Source organism: Pseudoliparis swirei, chromosome 12 (genome assembly GCF_029220125.1).
Source record: "Pseudoliparis swirei isolate HS2019 ecotype Mariana Trench chromosome 12, NWPU_hadal_v1, whole genome shotgun sequence".
Classification (NCBI taxonomy): domain Eukaryota; kingdom Metazoa; phylum Chordata; class Actinopteri; order Perciformes; family Liparidae; genus Pseudoliparis; species Pseudoliparis swirei.
In genome coordinates, this window is record NC_079399.1 from 6,123,815 (window position 1) to 6,141,744 (window position 17,930).

At 42.7% G+C, this 17,930-nt stretch overlaps 1 protein-coding gene across 1 annotated transcript in view; it reads right to left on the reverse strand.

Moving 5' to 3' along the window:
* LOC130203001 (A-kinase anchor protein 7-like) overlaps window positions 1-17,930 on the reverse strand; it is a 54,271-nt gene that overhangs the window by 29,641 nt on the left and 6,700 nt on the right. The window contains 5 exon segments of the mRNA XM_056428900.1: window positions 4,454-4,554; window positions 4,866-4,912; window positions 5,903-6,015; window positions 8,788-8,948; window positions 10,095-10,231. Coding sequence (XP_056284875.1) covers window positions 4,454-4,554; window positions 4,866-4,912; window positions 5,903-6,015; window positions 8,788-8,948; window positions 10,095-10,231 — 559 coding nt within the window.

A 17,930-nucleotide genomic window follows, 5' to 3' on the forward strand; every position in this document is an offset into this window, starting at 1 on the left:
ATCAAAACATAACTTTCCGCATTTTCAATGCGAAGGTAAAGATGTGCATGAACCTCACAGCAGTCCACCGATCACACGGGTGAGACTTCTAATTCATGCAGAGAACCTGTAATCAAGCCTCTTTAATGTTCATCTCAGAGTGGCTCTTTAAACTGTCGTTAATATCTCTTCCCGGCTATGAAATGACGTCACGTTCCAGATGCTGTTCATGATGAACGAGGTCCGAATACGAGAACGGCACGCTGTTAATGCCACGTGAAGAGAAAAAAGGGGGAGAAAATGAGCTGCATGAATAATAAATAAATAATTAACCGTTGCTCGCTTGCACGATGAAAATCCAATTTTTTCACGCAGATTTTGTATTCATCAAAATGTATTTATTCCAATTCCCCTCGGCCATTATTCTCTGAATATTGAGAGCATCATCAACGGTGTTCTCCGTGCTACAGTTGGAGCTACCAAACCCGTCCACGCAGGTTTACAGTTCAAATGGGGACGCCAGAATTTTCAGAATTATTAACTCCAACCATGAAATACTTTTGACGCCACATTCTACAACGCAGAGCTCAATAATCCTCAAAGACTGCTCAACGGCCGTTCACTCCGAGAATAATGGTGTTCCAAATGCTGCAGTTCCTCCGTATTACTCCAGAAATAAATTAGCCCACCTCAAATTAGCAAATTGCATCATCGTGGCGACGGGAAGCAGCCGGGCGGCGCGGCCCGCGAAGGAGAGAGTGACCTCGTCTCACTGAAATACCAAAAGGTCACAGAGCAACGCGCCGCCTTCGCCTGGGCACGATGCCGGTCGGGTGCTCGTTGTTTGTGACGGTGTGCGTCTGTGTGAAGATATGCATGCATGCATTAATGTTGTACTTTAAAATAGAAAAAAGGCCACGGACAGGAGCTGCACCTCAACAGAATGATCTCCACTTCACAGATCAGCTGGAAAGGTCACAATGACCAGTGCGTGTGTGTGTGTGTGTGTGCGTCATAACTAAGTAAATGCCACAGCATTTTGGAATTCCTCTTTTGAGAAACCGGTTTCCCCCCCGCTAACTGAACGGAGTTCAAACATTACCCAGAAGTCCTTTTGAAGTGACACGGCGAGCGAGGGAGGCCTCGTCATCACAGAGCGGGACGCATTGTCTGTCTCGTAAACACGCACTTTAAAATGACCACGATTCTTTTGCAACGGAGCGGCGTGTGGGAGCAGAGCGAGGCGAGACCTTCGGAGTGCGTTTTGGTTTCCGAGAGATAAACTTTCATCCGTCTGTCTAAACAGAAGTGGCGACGCATTTCTTAAGCACTTTAGAGCGGCGGAGACGTGAGAGCGCGGAGGATGCGACGACAGTCGTAATCCCATTTCCCCGACCGCAGTGTGGCTTTATAGCACGGAAACAACGTTGGGGGGCACCGATTTCAGACGCAGCAGGACGCCATATCTCCATCTTACTTATGTAATACTTGGCTGTTTATGTTTCAAACATGATCGTTTTTTGATGAGCTGTGAGCAGATCACTCGTCGCTCTTCTCTCTCCGACCTTTAGCATTGAACCGCACTTGCTGTTACCACGGTTGGCCACAGGTGGCGCCAAATCCACTCCTTATGAACATTTTAAGGATTATAAATTCGATGAGATGGAAACTGCCGTCTTGCTTTCATTCCCCACCCCCGACTCCTCTCACTATCCACGTGTATTCTGGCACCTCCCCCCACACACAGCGATAGCCTAGATTGTGTATCACAGGCTTTGTTGTAGATTATGTTGTCCAGTGGATTATAGGTCTCTCTCTCTCTCTCTCTCCCTCCCGCTCCCTCTCTCTCTCCTCTCTCTACCTCTCTCTCTCTCCTCTCTCTCTCTCTCTCTACCCCTCTACCTCTACACCTCTCTCTCTCTACCTCTCTACCTCTACCTCTCAACCTGATAGTGAGGAACAAGAACGTAGAGAAAAATAAGAGTTATGATCTTCTTTACAGTTAGATGAATATTTCTTACTCATTGCATCAACGTTTAACAAGAAGTCTCTTGGCAGTGAAGCTCTTCTGCTCAGCGTGGCTTTATTCTACAGACATTTGCAGCCCTCCAGGTTGTCCATGAACCCTGACTGCAGCACGGTCTACAGAGCTCTCAGACTGACGGTGAAACACAACAATATCTTCCTACGGTTGGAAACATCAGCAATTAGCAAAAAGTAGTTAAAACAAAAATGGTTGGAGTTCTTCTTGGAGGATATTTGTGTTATTTCCTCTCAAATGTAAAACGTCTCTGTACAAACTAAACGAAATATGATAAAAAGAGCCCTACAAGGTAACACAACTGCACATAGCATTCTCAAATGTGACACTTTGAAGTTTGTTGAAAAGGCTCTTTCAATATTCATCAGATACTTCTTGTCCAAATATTCACTCAGAACACCAGGAGCAAATAGTTGATAATTCATTAAAAGAGAAAAATCATGACTGGTGCGTCGACTGCACGCACAAGGCCACGGCGTCTCCTAGGTTACCGTGAGGCCGGTTGCAGTGGGACAATGAAGCATTTAAAAAAGGCTGTCTTTTCAGAAACTGAGTGGCTCATCGCCACATCGACTGTGCGAATTTATTAAATCAACTCCAGCAAACTTGATGGAAAACGGCGAGAAACAAACATCACGGATCCGTTTCAACCAACGACGCCGCGTCGCGATGCCAGCCGGTCGGACGCATGGCTCAGATTGACCTTTTCGTGCATTTAACCCTCCTGTTACCTTTCGGATCAATTTGACCCCATTCAATGTTTAATGTCTGTGTTCTTTGGGGTCAATTTGACCCCAGGCTGCTTTTCACTGTGTCAAACATATAAGAAATATCAACTTTTTTATATATTTAAAGGGCTATTTAGGTAGTCAACAAACAAACATAAAGTACCTCACACTTAAACTTGGGAAACAATATTAATTCTAATAATTTTCTGGAGGTTTTAATTGCTGGGGTCAAATTGACCCCGAGGGTAAAATATGTTAGTAAATGTGAAGGTAACAGGAGGGTTAAAAACACATTTCTATCCATCGTCGTGAAAGACAGTCGACAACAACACGAGCTTAAGAAGTGCAAAGTAAACATCACACACACACACACACACACACAATACACACAAACCCGTTTTCCTCAACGAGATTTTCTTTTTTGAACCGGCACGTTCGGCACGATTCAAAAACAAACGTTTCCGTTTCATTCGACGCCGCTGCTGAGAAAGAGAAAAAGAAAAAAGGTGCAATCTCTCGAAACATTGGCCACATGCTCAAAACGAATAGGCGTCGGAATGTTCCGCCTCTATAGTAGCGACATATAATCCAAATAGAGTCACCAGTTGTAAAAACAAAAGGACGATTTAATAACAGCAGGGCAAGAATACGCTAAATTAAATCAAATTGCTGAAACTTCCAACATGTTAACGAAAAGTCAAAACTATCTCCTCCAATCGATGTGCACCATGTCACACGACATGTCGGCTATTTAACAATATGTGCCGTAAATGTGCAGCCTCAGAGGACAATGCACCCTCCCCATATATTTGAATCATAAAGTGGTTTACTCATTTAAATCTTACTGCAAACAGTGATGGTTGCATCTCTTCCAGACAACTCATTAGGAAACAGAACACATCTCCTTTGCCGTCATCGCTGCCAATAGATCTCGGCTGACAGCCACAGAGCGCCAGCACCTGTTGAGGGTCGTGGATTTCTCCAAACTGCATGAGATGAGTGAGACACATTCATAATCTTTCCTTTAGATTTTAGTTTTACATGCCGTCTTAGCAACATCGAGCCGTGACACGCCTCCTGCATTTGATAGACTGTGAGGAGCACTTTGACGTTGCCTGTCTGGCTTCACCCAAAGCCCGACAGTAGTCAACGGCGCCACCAGGAACAAGCCAACATCAAATTGTGACAACAAGGGAACAGTTGTCTCCACGCGTCACGACCGCTTCATTTTAACCAATTGCGGCCGCAGCTTCAGGCTCGTTAGGACCACGTCTCTGCAGCAGCCAATCGAGAGCTGCCGCTCAGCGTCGCTGTGAACTGACAGGGTGGCAACTTAAACTGGGTAGCCAAGATGTTATGGAAATGAGCTGCTTGCTTCTCTTTTAGCTTCTGATGAGCACAGTAAGTGTTGTGGTGTATTCGCAAAGTTATGAGCAAATGTCCACAACGTCTAGATATCTTACCTATCATCCACTACCATTGGCAGAACGTACAACACACAACAAGTACAGCAACACATGACCCCAAAATATGCTAATTATGTCCCAGTGCAACAGAAAACAAGAAAGACTCGTTGTTATGCGTGTGAGCAGAGAGCTCCCTCTGGTGGCTCAACAGTGCACCTGATAGCCAAATACAGCGAGACCACACAGACGCGGCAAAGCTCTGCGTGTGTGTGTGGGTGTGTGTGTGCGCGCACACTAACCAAGTTGTAGTGACGTCTCAGTGTGGTAATATCCATCTCGTTGCTTCTTTTTCAACATGGAACAAAGATCCACCCGCTCGACTATCTGGTCTCCGAAGCACCTGTGTGTGTGTGAGAGAGAGAGAGAGAGAGGAGGGTGTTGAGGCAGAGAGACGATGGTGAAGGCCGATGTCGCCACGATCAATCAAAATAAAAGCGACAACCCACATTAAGCTCCATGGCTCGATAAACTAAGTTTCATCCTGAAAACGACGAAATGGAGACAAAACATTCGGCAAAATTGTGTTGAAATTGAATGTGTGCCAACAGTGCAGTCGGTGTTTCCTGTTGTAAGCCTGAAGAATGGCGAACAATGTCCTGCTGAAAGAGGCCCGTGTTCTTGGATGTGTGAACCAACAGAAGCAGCACCTACTTGCTTGTGTAGTTGGAGTAGAGGGCCGGGTCCACACGCTTTATACCCTGAGAGACAAGAAGAGGAGGAACTACTGCTCAGGTCATGCTTATCACACCTTTTAACCCTTGTGTTGCCTTCGGGTCATTTTGACCCGATTCAATGTTTAATGTCGGTGTTCTTTCGGGAGTCAACAAACAAAGATAAAGTACCTCACACTTAAACTTGGAAAACAATATTAATTCTAATAATTTTCTGGAGATTTTAATAGCTGGGGTCATATTGACCTCAAGGGTAAAATATGTTAGTAAATATAAAGGTAACAGGAGGGTTAAACATTGAATCGGGTCATATTGACCCGAAGGCGACAGGAGGGTGAAACATTGAATCGGGTCAAATTGACCCGAAGGCAACACAAGGGTTAAGGACATGTGCATTCATGCTTGACACACGCACACACACACACACGCACACAGGACACAATCAGTCATCAGGTGTCAAAAGAAAAAAAGAAGATTGCTGCTCTCCTTCCTCCGTCTCTTCCCTCCTGACCGCTGCCCCTCACCCTCGTATATCTTCATCCTCTTCATCCCCAGTCTCTCAATCCTCCCCACCATTTTCCTTTTTTCCCCTAGTTCAAATACCGTTCTCCTGTACCTCTCACCTTTATCCATCCCAACATAATATAGAATAGTAACAGATTTGGCTGGGACAATACTTGTGACACACTGTGGCTGCATGTGAACGCCTAATTTGAGTGAGTAATAAATCTACGTTGACGTTATTCATTTAAAATAACTAAAATCAACATAATTTAAGTAGTTTAGAGTAAAAATCAATTAACTGTTTTCAAGTGTGCACACTGGAAGAAGTTACATTAGTGATGCTTTTGATGGTAAAGATATATATAACCGTTTAAAAAAAATGAAATAGCTTGATACCATAACTAAGCGAAACTAAACTTGAAGAAGATGCACCATGACAACCAGACTAATGCATGTTTGACAGATAAGCGCGTTGATATCGGCTCACACGTATAACACAGAGCGCCTCTATACCTGGGACCGTAGCTTTGATGCTCTGGACAGCTTCATGATGGTGAGGTGGGGTTCAAACCCACGATTGCCTTCTTGCAGAAGACCCCGCTCCTCAAATTGGCTGCGCAGCAACTCTGCAACGCACAACACACGACAACCAGAGGTTATGCGAGCAACCGTTTCTTATTTATTGGTCAAAGAGGAACAAACATAAATCAGACGGGAGACGCGTGTGAGAGGTCATGAGATGGACTGAAGCCCACAACAGCATGAGCATCCATCTTCTTCTTCTTCCTCCCAGTGAACCCTCTCAAGACGAATGCGTGTCAGAAGACGGAGGAAAATAGAAAGAAAGAAGCCTTTTACTCATCGCCTCTTAAACACGGCCTGAAGAACTGTCTTTTTACCAGTCAGATGTGTGAGCATGAACTGTGACTTCCTCCTCAGTGATTGTGTAAATAATTATTGGTTTTATGTCTGTTTTTTAAATTGTTTTACCTTCGCATTGAAAATGCGGAAGGTTATGTTTTGATCGCCGTGTATTCATTTATTTATTTATTTGTATGTGTGTTATTCGCGTAACAAAAAAAGATGTAAACCGAATCGCATGAAATTTGGTGGGATGATTGGTTATTATCCGGGGACCATTTGATTAGATTTTGGGATCGATCGGGTCAAAGTCATGAAAAGGTCAACATCTTCTTGAATCGCATGAAATTTGGTGGGATGATTGGTTATTATCCGGGGACCATTTGATTAGACTTTGGGATCAATCGGGTCAAAGGTCAAGGTCATGAAAAGGTCAAAATCTTCTTTTTACCATAGCACGGTCAATTTGTATCCAATTGGCATGCAACTAATGCCAAAATGTTCATAATTCAATGCCCAATCTTGTGATATGCGAAGGTATGCGCTCTACCGAGTGCCCATTCTAGTTTATTTTATGTTTTAATGATTTTATGAAAAGGCCAGTATTTTATCGTAACCTGTATGTTTACTGCTTTTCTATTATGTTACCGTGTTAACCTCTTACTCCTTTAGTGAAGGCTGTAACATCTGGCCACAGGGACCAAAGCTGAAATTTAGCCTTAGCTAACGTTAACACATTTACCCATGGGTTGATTAATGTGTACGGTCCCTGTACAAATAAATAAATAAATGAAATGAAATCGCTTATCATTTGAACATATCCCATAAACAAGGGCATGGACAGACTAGAGACAACCTGCAAGGACAAACGCACACAAACAAGACGCACACACAAACTGATGAGGTTTAGGGGAAACCATAGAGGTATTTTTAGCACTACAGGGAGAGAAAGGTTAGTGTATAATCGATAAGAGTGGTGGAGGGAGAGTCGGATTGCATGCCGTATCCTCAGATGGCTTTTCCAAGGGTAGCAATGTGGACTTTTATCTTCTTGTTGTTGCCGTTTAATTGATTTACGGTCGGGAATACGAATGAAACTTGGCCCCATTCTTTGTGAACGCTGTTATTTTGTTAGGCGGGCGTTTTAAACCGGTCGTGCAGGTGTTCAGAAGGAGAGCGGACGGAGGCGCTCGCTGTGTTATTTTTTGGGCCACGACGAGTGCCGATGCTTCACCTGGGGGCGGAACGTCCGCTAAATCAGCTAAACTGTTCCTATTAATAGTTGCTCCACACACTTCACGTCCGCTGCAGGTCGCACTCAAGTCACTGAAGGGTCGAGTCGGGGTTGATTGTGTTGGCTTGGCTCAGTGATGGAGGGTCTGCCTGTGTTTCGGTCAGCCAAGAGGCACCGCTTGATGGGATGGATCCAGATTTTAACACTTTTTTATGTTTTATATTCTTTATGTCTTATGTCTGGAGCATGAAGACACACACCCTCCATCACCACCGCACCCTCCTCTGGTCCTTTGGTATGAAAAGCTCATCACTTTCTGCCTCTTCTAATGACTGACTCAGAAAAAGAAAGAAAGGAAAAAAAAGAGTTTTTAAGATTAAAATCAAACTTGATAGAGTTGGTAATTATGTACAACGTTTGCCCTTGTAGCTCTCTCTCTCTCTCTCTTTAAAAGATTAATTTAGTGCATTTCCGATTTATATCAATCCCCGGGATGAAATGTCTTTTGGGATTTGTCTCGGCCATCACTAAAATGCCAAATGTAGTATTTTCTGCTCCGAGCCGTTAATACACTAGATAAACTGTTGAGCCTGTGCACACATGTCTACTTTTACAAATCCCTGGCTGCATATTTCTTATTCAGCAATTATTAGTGTGTGTGTGTGTTGTTGTTGTTTTTGCAAGAGCTGAGAATCCTCTTCGAAATGTGAGACTCGTGTTTTTGTTAAAGGCACAACACAGAAACACACGTAGATGCTTCTGCATACACAAGATGAATGAAGGCATGTCACATGCACAACCCCAGATGTGTGTGTGTGTGAAAAGTATGCAGGTATACACACAAACACACTTAGAAAATCCCGCAAGTAGCATGCATTCGACCAGATCCACTTACACAAGGAGAAAGAGGATGTCGTCACACTCGATATCAAATGGAGTGCAAGTGGTGGACTATTCAAGAACTAGAACTCACATCCATCGACATCCATCATGTTCTTCCTGCGTTGTATTACAGTGCAGGGCACAAGTGAAGGACCAGATTATACCCACCGCTCTCCTAAAGCAGTCTAATCTGTCACCTCCCAGAGCAAATCCCCCATGACAGCATGCATCCCAAAAAAAGAAGAAGTAAAACACAGCACGAGCAGCACTTAGAAAACTATGTGATGAACAAAACTGGAATTCCATAAATCTATATAGATATAGATACATATAGTGACAAGCATGCATATGTGTTTTAAGGAGTAGGGAGGAAAGAAAGAAGGATAAAATGACAAAGAGAGTGAGAGGTTATCTGACCGACCTGCCACACTGTCCAGCGTGCGTCGGTGTTGTCCGGGGGCCAGTCCAACAAACACCACCTCCTTCCTGAAGTGGCCGATCCTCGAGAAGGGCAGCACAAGGTCCCGCCCACCCAGGAGCTCAGCCAATGAGGGCTCGAACTGAGCCAGCACGGTTGCCGCCCTGTAAGGGAATATACACACGCATCAACACACACACACACACACACACGTCACAACACTCACCGCAACCCCCACTCGCCAAATCACGACATAATCCTCTTTCTCGCTCACTCTCATATTACATAACGGGTGAATCCAGTGATTATTAATGACACAATCTTCTACATGAGGCATCCGTATCGCCACTTAACATGGCTGACACGTCCCAGAGCTGCATCGAGTTGCTCATGTGGTCACGAGAGCTTCAGAATATGAAATATACTTTTTTTCCTCTTCTTCCAAAGCAAATATTCAACGTGGAAATGAGGATTTCAGTTATTTTTTTGGTTTATCGAAAATACGCGAAATCGGTCACGTTTCTCCTCATGCGGTGACTCTACTTTGGTTGGTAATTTCTGTATTTATATGGTCGATTATACCATTACAAATGCAAGCAATGAGATGATCGTGATTATCAATTGGAATAAAAGCCTCGGATGACATCATAGACTCCGTTCTATCCTCAGGCACTGTCGTCATTCAGCAGCGTTTCATTCGAGGAATAGAAACCGAAAACATTCCCAGGCGTATCAGCAGGTTTTCCTGAAAGTACTGAAAGAGAGGAAGGGATAAGACAGAAGTGACATGCTGGTAATTAGTCGCTGCAGAACCCTGCAGAACCTTACAGAACCCGTAATTCCCGTCTCCGAGCGGTCACTAAAGTCTGCACATTCATTACGACGCTCTGGGGGAGCAATAAGCAAAAAATGGGAGACCAGGACAAAAACTTGAAAAATTATAATTATTTTTAGGGAAATAGACGTAACGATGAGTCACTTAAATATTTCAATGTACAACGCAGAAGAATATTTTAAACTGATCATCTTTTCTTTCTTAAATTTCAAAAGGGAGAACAAATTTAAATGTTCCTCAATCAGGAATTCCTAAACTCACGATGGTTCCTATCCAGCGTTCGTAGAGTTTAAGGCGTAAGACTTCTTTCATGACACTTGGAAGTAAAATGTAAGAAAACGACAGACGTCTTATCTTTCCTTAATTTGGAATCCTTAATATAACGCGTCATATAATGCGTCATAACGCAGGATTCCTGCAAATTAATGGGTTTGTTTGTTTCTTTGTGCGTTTGTGTGCATGCGCATCGACTCACAGGTCCACTTGCTCCTGACTGGCGAGGTGAGTGGCTAACAGCGTGATGTGGAGAGTGGGCACCGGGATCATGGCTCTGGCCAATCGGGGCTCCTGCTGAAGCACCGCCTCTTGGACCTCGAGCACAGCGGAACTGATCTGTGATTGGACGCACTTAATTAGCAGCAGCAGACGGACGGGGTAAGACTGAACGGAGGAGGAGGAGGAGGAGGAGGAACTGGGGCAGAGATGAGGCAGGGTAAGAAATGTAAAAAAAGAAAATGTAAGGTTCAATTTTTGCCCCGACCGACTCAAATCCAGGGGCACGTAAAAATAAATTGGAGGCACTTTTTGAAACTTGTTGTAGAAACACACATTTTTACGTGAAATCTTTCGATCAGGTGGTTGAGTTGCAGACAGGAATAATATTGTGGTATTTAGCTCATATTAATATATAATTCCTTAAAAAAATAACTGCCAGATGTAGAGAAGTATCTGCATTTATGTGATGGACGGGACACGATGTGCACAAACTTCCTTGGACCGCAGTGAGGTGAACGGCGCAGCTCACCTGTGTGTCGGTGATGGGGATGGAGACGAAGTAGTTGGGTCGTTATTCTCCCTCTTTTCTTCTTCATCTCAGCATCCTCTTCACTGTCCACTGTCTCCTCTCTTCCTCTTCCTCTCCTCTTCCTCTCCGTCTGGGCTGACTTTGAGCTGAGACTACAGATGCGGCTTTTCGTCCCGTCCGAATCTAATTAGTCGTAAACTCCACGGCTCTCACTCGTCACTGTGAGCAGTCGGAGGAACAAATACTTTTTCATTCTATATATTTTCACTGTTATTTTGAAATTAGCATTCCTAATTTGGGATTCCTTTAATTTGGATGGTTCTGTAAAAGCAAAAATTCCTGTCCTAAAATAAGAGGATTTATTTTTCCTCGTAGCAATTACTAAAATGTTTCTGGAATATACCGAAAATCCTAAATGTCCTCATAAACTGGGATAAAATAGGATTTCAGACTGAGGGATTTTCTGTCATGAGGTCTTTGTGTATGTGTGTGTGTACAGAATGAGTGCACACACACACGTGTGGCATATCAGCATTCATATGCATGTGTGTGTACATAAAGGGGACAAATCAATAATGCAGCCATATAGTTATTCGCAATCACTATGATGATACACTATGCAATTACTGACTCCAAATGAAAATATAAAGAGGAAGAAAGTGAAAGTGATATTTACTTTGTGGTTCCTGTGGACCAGTGGGGCCAATTTGTTTAAAGTTTGGACCAATGGCATCTGAGGTACCCAAACCTGGCAAAGAGTCAGTCACATAAAAAGCATTATTACTTCATGATTCCAAATCTTTTAGTATATATATTTCAAAAATCAACTCTATTTTTTCGCCTACATTGGAATCTCAAATACTAATGATTAACTTCACATATATATTCCTATATGTAGCAGGGTGAACAGATGTTTAACAGGTGGCAAACGGGTGGTCGTCTCGTGGCTGCCGGCAGCTCACGAGTTGTGTCGGATTTAGCCGCATCTAGTGGTGAGGTTGGGAATTGCAACCATGGAATATCCTCCGCCTACCCTCTCTTTCCAAGCATGTCGGGGAACCACGGTGGCCTTGAGGTCAGGTACAAATGCAAAAAGGGTGCAACATGGCTTAACTATGTTTACATAACATGAAAATATGAAGAGGAAGAAAGTGAGATTTACTTTGTGGTTCCTGGGGACCAGTGGGGCCAATTTGTTTAAAGTTTGGACCAATGGCATCTGAGGTACCCAAACCTGAAAAGAGTCAGTCATAAAATTATATTATTACTGAATGACTCCAAATCTTTCAGTATATATATTTCAAAAATCAAATATATGTTTACATAAGGAAAAAATAGAAGAGGGAAGAAAAAGATTTACTTAATGGTTCCTGGGACCAGTGGGGCCAATTTGTTTAAAGTTTGGACCAAAGGTATCTGAGGTACCCAAACCTGAAAAGAGTCAGTCACATAAAATGACAAGCAATTACTAACTAATTGTAATGACCAAATCTTTTAGTATATATATTTCAAAAATCAACTTAATTTTTTCGCCCATTGGATTCTCAAATACTAATGATTAAACATGTGTGTATGCTAAGGAGAGGGAGATTCACCTGTTGTCTGCATTGAAAGCCATCTCTTCGCCAGCCGGGCTGAAACACCTGAGCGATGCCTGTCAGAGAACGAGAAAATGCAATTACTGACTCCAAATAAAAATATAAAGAGGAAGAAAGTGAAAGTGATATTTACTTTGTGGTTCCTGTGGACCAGTGGGGCCAATTTGTTTAAAGTTTGGACCAATGGCATCTGAGGTACCCAAACCTGGCAAAGAGTCAGTCACATAAAAAGCATTATTACTTCATGATTCCAAATCTTTTAGTATATATATTTCAAAAATCAACTCTATTTTTTTCTGAACTTGGAATCTCAAATACTAATGATTAACATATATATTCCTATATGGTGAACAGATGTTTAACAGGTAGCAGGGTGGCAGCTGCTCGGTGCCAGATGTTCACGCAGTTGTGTCAGATTTAGTGGCATCTAGTGGTGAGGTTGGGAATTGCAACCAACGGAATATCCCTCCGCTCACTCCTCTCTTCCAAGCATGTCGGGAACTACGTGTGCCTTGAGGTCAGGTACAAATGCAAAAGGTGCAACATGGCGAACTATGTTTATATAACATGAAAATATGAAGAGGAAGAAAGTGAGATTTACTTTGTGGTTCCTGGGGACATGGGGAGCCAATTTGTTTAAAGTTTTGACCAAAGGCATCTGAGGTACCTAAACCTGAAAAGAGCAGTCACATAAAATAATATTATTACTTAGTGACTCCAAATCTATGAGTATATATATTTGAAAAATCAACATATGTTTACATAACATGAAAATATAAAGAGGAAGAAAGTGATATTTACTTTGTGGTTCCTGGGTACCAGTGGGGCCAATTTGTTTAAAGTTTTGACCAAAGGCATCTGAGGGTACCCAAACCTGGCAAAGAGTCAGTCACATAAAATGATATTATTACTTAATGACTCCAAATCTTATCGTATATATATTTCAAAATCAACATATGTTTACATAACATGAAAATATAAAGAGGAAGAAAGTGATATTTACTTTGTGGTTCCTGGGGACCAGTGGGGCCAATTTGTTTAACGTTTTGACCAAAGGCATCTGAGGTACCCAAACCTGAAAAAGAGTCCGTCACATAACATGGCATTATTACTAATGACTCAAATTCTTTAGTTAGGATATATAGGTTGTCTCAGAAAATTAGAATGTGTTGATAAAGTTCTTTATTTCGTGCGTATTCAAAACAATGCATTCTGATTCATTACAAATCAAATACTGTGTTTATTCTTTAATATTACAGCCAGCTTAAGAAAACTCAAATATCCTATCTCTAAATATTAGAATATCAAAAAGTATACTATACTAGCAGGGTATTAAACAAATCACTTGAATTGTCTAATTAACTTAAACACTGCAAGGGTTTCCTGAGCCTTAGGTTTCCTGGGCTTGACAAACACTCAAAGGTATAAACCTCGGTATTATCTTTTTTTTACTTGGTCTGAGGAAATATTCAAATTTTATGAGATAGGATTTAGAGTTTTCTTTGTTCAATAATAATCAATAAAAGAATAAAGGCTTGCAATATTTCAGTTGATTTGTAATGAATCCAGAATGCATGACATTTTTGTTTTTTTAATTGCATTACAGAAAATAAAGAACTTTATCACAATATTCTAATTTTCTGAGACAGTCCTGTATATTTAAAAATAAAATCTCAAAATACTACTGATTAAACCTATGTGACGTTAAAGGGTACCTGTTGAGATCGCGAATATGTAGCCAGATCAAAAGATAATGTGTTTCTAAAGGTTATTCATGCACTGACGGGTCCAGTATTCAATAACAACACGAGTTTAGGCTGTTCAAAGTCCTCAACTCCGACAAGCTTCCTTGCACTGGTGTTGAATATGGCGCCGTGGTGTGACGCCACATCGCTGATAGATCGACAGCCAACCACAGCGGATGTGTTCAGAAACCAATGTAAACAACGTCGAGCGCTCGCAAACAAATGTTGAGAACTTGATAATAATAAAGAAAACGCGAAATATGGATTTATGAAAGATTGTCAGATTCAGCAACTGGATACTTGTATGAACCATTAAAAGCAGACTATCCCCATTTAGTTAATTGTGACAGCGATAATGATTCTGATGAAGTTGATGTCAAGGACCGCGGTACAGATGTTTCACCGGCGGACGTGCACGCAAGTCGGCGGACGCTTGGTGCAGTTGTGGAAATGCAGGGACTCACGATTTTGTCTTATCTCACGCACCCGCCACATCGAATTCCTCACGCAGAAAAACCTCTCGCTATTTAATGCTTGAATGCAGGGGTGCTCAATACCGATCGATTGTTCCGGTCTGTGCGCATTGGGATGGAGCAAAAAAATAGTCACTAGCACTCCCCGTCAACAACTCTTTCGCTCGATGTGGCAAGGCAACGGTCAGCTGTATCGGGTGCTGATGGAAATCTCACGCTTGCCTGTCTTCAAAACTTGAGAGCCCTGGAAATGTGTGCCACAAAAAACAGACATAGAGTGCATTTGTTGTAAAGAACACGAACTTGTCCGATCCGGCGATATCGTGACATTAGACCTAATCTGCTTTACAAAAGCGTGAGCTTGATAGCTACATCGCGCAAGCCAGCGCTGGAGATGTCTTTCATTGATGCAATGTTGGGCCGACATGTTCGGGGCCTGCACCCAGGGAGAACTGTCAATCGGTAAGTTTGAGCAAACGTAGAAGTGGCTCCGGATTGGCTGAATTCCTTTCAACGACTCTACGTCATAGTGACCTTTGACATGAGTAAATAACTGGCAATATGTCTGCGCACTGAAGCGTTCACGGACTCGGAATGTTGACAAAGAAATTTAAAGCCTCGGGCTATGCGTGACTTGTTGACAATAGCGGTGGGGAAAATATGATTTATTTGATGCGCCTAATGGATGTAGCACGTTGTTGTTTTGGGCTACAGGTACCCTTTAAGGAGAGGGAGACTCACCTCCTGCTTCTTGTGAACAGCCGTCGGTTTGGCCGCTGTCCGGCTGATCTGCGATGAATTTTTCCAGAAGGCCGATGTGAGCATCCACTTGGGTCTTCCTGTCCTTCAGGATTTGGAGGTAATCAACCAGGACCCCGTTGTTAGTCAGAGCAGCTGGAGAGAGAGAGAGAACCCGGCTGGGCGTGTTAGAATCTGGATGACCGTTTGCATCTGGATGGGGGACAGTTATGTCAGCGCTCAGGTCGGCCATCGAGAGCGCCACTCAACCCCACGGTCAGCAGGCGGAAGTGACGTAGGTACCTTAGGAAGGAAGCAGGAAGTGTCATGATGCCATGCAAATATAATTAAAGAGACTGAGATGGAGCAGTGCCAGTGAAATGTGTGTGACTGCAGGAGTTAATACTTTACAAGCTCTTTTACGAAATGTTATGTAAAATTCATCTGCCGGGTTGATGACTCCGAAAATGAAACCATCATGGTTTGATCAAATATAAAGTTTAGATTTACACGCTGCCATCTGTGGAGACATTGGTACAGCTGTCTATTTATAAAGCATTCGTAGTTCGAGGTATTTTTCTTGTGATTTTGTATGTATTTTATTCTATTTAATGCTTTGTACCTTGAGTCTGAAAAAAAGGTTTGATTCTTAGAAAGAAAAACAACGATTAATTTGACTTACATACGGACAAATAAGTGTTGAATTCAGACGGGTGGTTCACTTGTTTATGTTTTATATTTGGGTTAGGTAATAATAAACCTAAGCGCTGAAGACAATTATTACTGTTTAATAGGGCTGTCAGCGTTAACGCTAATCTATGCGATTAATGTACGTGATAACGCACTAAAATATTGTTAACGCACTAACGCAATTTTTTTATTTTTTATTTTTATACTTTATTATCCAGTGTCAAAACCGCCGCAGTGCGTTTGACACTGTTTCCGCTTTTAAACAATTATTTATCCGCCGAAATCAGTCGGGTTCTCCTCCGCTCCTTCCTCCCGCTTCCTCTGATACACAGAGGAACAGAGGGGCGACGGGTTGGGTGACGCCAGCGGAAAGAACTCGTCACACGAAACCTTCAACGTGATTGGTCAATCCGTTTGTCTGTCAACATTTAGCGAAAAAACAACCAAGTAAACAACTCAGTAAATCACAAGGACCTCCCACCACAGATGTGAGGCTCATTAGCAGCCTGTCAGTCAGAGAAGCAGAGAACACGGCACGAGGACAATGTGCCTCAATATATAGAGCTGAGATTGTTCTGGAATGTTTGATGTATAACACATGGGGATGTGTAATATGCAAAAGTCTTTAAAAGGTGAATTTACATTTTTTTGTAAAATGTATAAAATGAGCCCAGCCTCCAGAGGGTTAACGTGACATATTTGAATGTCAGTCAGTTATCAAGGCCACTGGTTCTGCTGTTCAGTGTTAAAGATGACAGGACCAATGGGGTCTCAATATACTTCTTTTTTTTTAACTAATCTGGATGTTTCACTGAAGAAACAATTTATCATCCACGATATTAAATACCGCTGGCACTTTATAGGTAGGAGCCTCTTTGAAAACACAGCTCTGTGTGAAGTTTGGTCTTTAAAAAAGAATACAAAGGGATTACTCGTTCATTTAGAAGATTTAGTCTTTAGAAGAAAAAAAACCTTTTAATCGCGATTAATGATTTTCAAAATGTGCGATTAATTAGTTAATTTTTTTAAATCGATTGACAGCCCTACTATTTAATGTAATTGTGGTGAAAACCAGGACAATTTGGACCAACTTTCTCGCACAAATGGAGACATTACACATTTACATAATACCAGTGGGTCATCAGGCCAGCAGGGCCTTCTGCTGGCCTAAACATCATCAGAATATATTTTTTTTTCTAAATATATTTGCCCACAAATATGTATTCACTTATTTCCCAGAGTAAGAGTTTTTCTCTTAATTTCATAGCGTTCCTCTTGGTTGCGCTGCTGCCAGCGCCAGGTTGAGATTTGGAGGGCTGGTCTTTATCTTAGATCTTTTATCCAATCATATTCAGCCATCGTGTGTTGCCAGGGGGCTAACATCTGCCCTTAGGCCTTCAGAATCAACATTGCGGGCGCCCGCTGCTTCAAGTGGATCGCAATGACAATGTTGCGTCAACCAATCAGCTTTAGAGTTGGCTCCTCTGGGCCTCGAGAAGGCCCTGAACCGCACAGGAGCAGCGAGCAGGCGGTGCTGCACGTCTTTTGATTGATTACCAATATTGAGAGGCGGGGTCTAGGCAGGTAGATGCAGAACCTCAGAACTAGGAAACTGAATTTGATAAACGAAATAATTCGCGTACTACTAAGCTGTTTGTTCAACCCACAATGGCGGAAGGAGGAGAAGATATCGATTTGGTCGAGGATATAATTATAAGGCCATTCTCAACGAACTTTAAGACCGACGCCGACGCTACAAAGCCCGTCACAGGCGGGACAGGGGCTCGCCCCCACTTTCAAAGTTCCAACCACGAGCGCCACCGATGGCTCAGGCCCGGTAGCTCTGCACACCGGACTGCTGGGGATGCCTGTTGCAAGTGATCGATTTGGTGTTGGGAGCCACACTGGCTTTGAAACTTGAGTTGTCTAACCGAGGCAGCAACGAGACACCAGAGTACGACTCGGCACCTACAAGCATCGGTGCTTTGACAACTTTTGGGGACACGGAGCGGATCTACAGATCAACGAACAAGCGGCAACGGA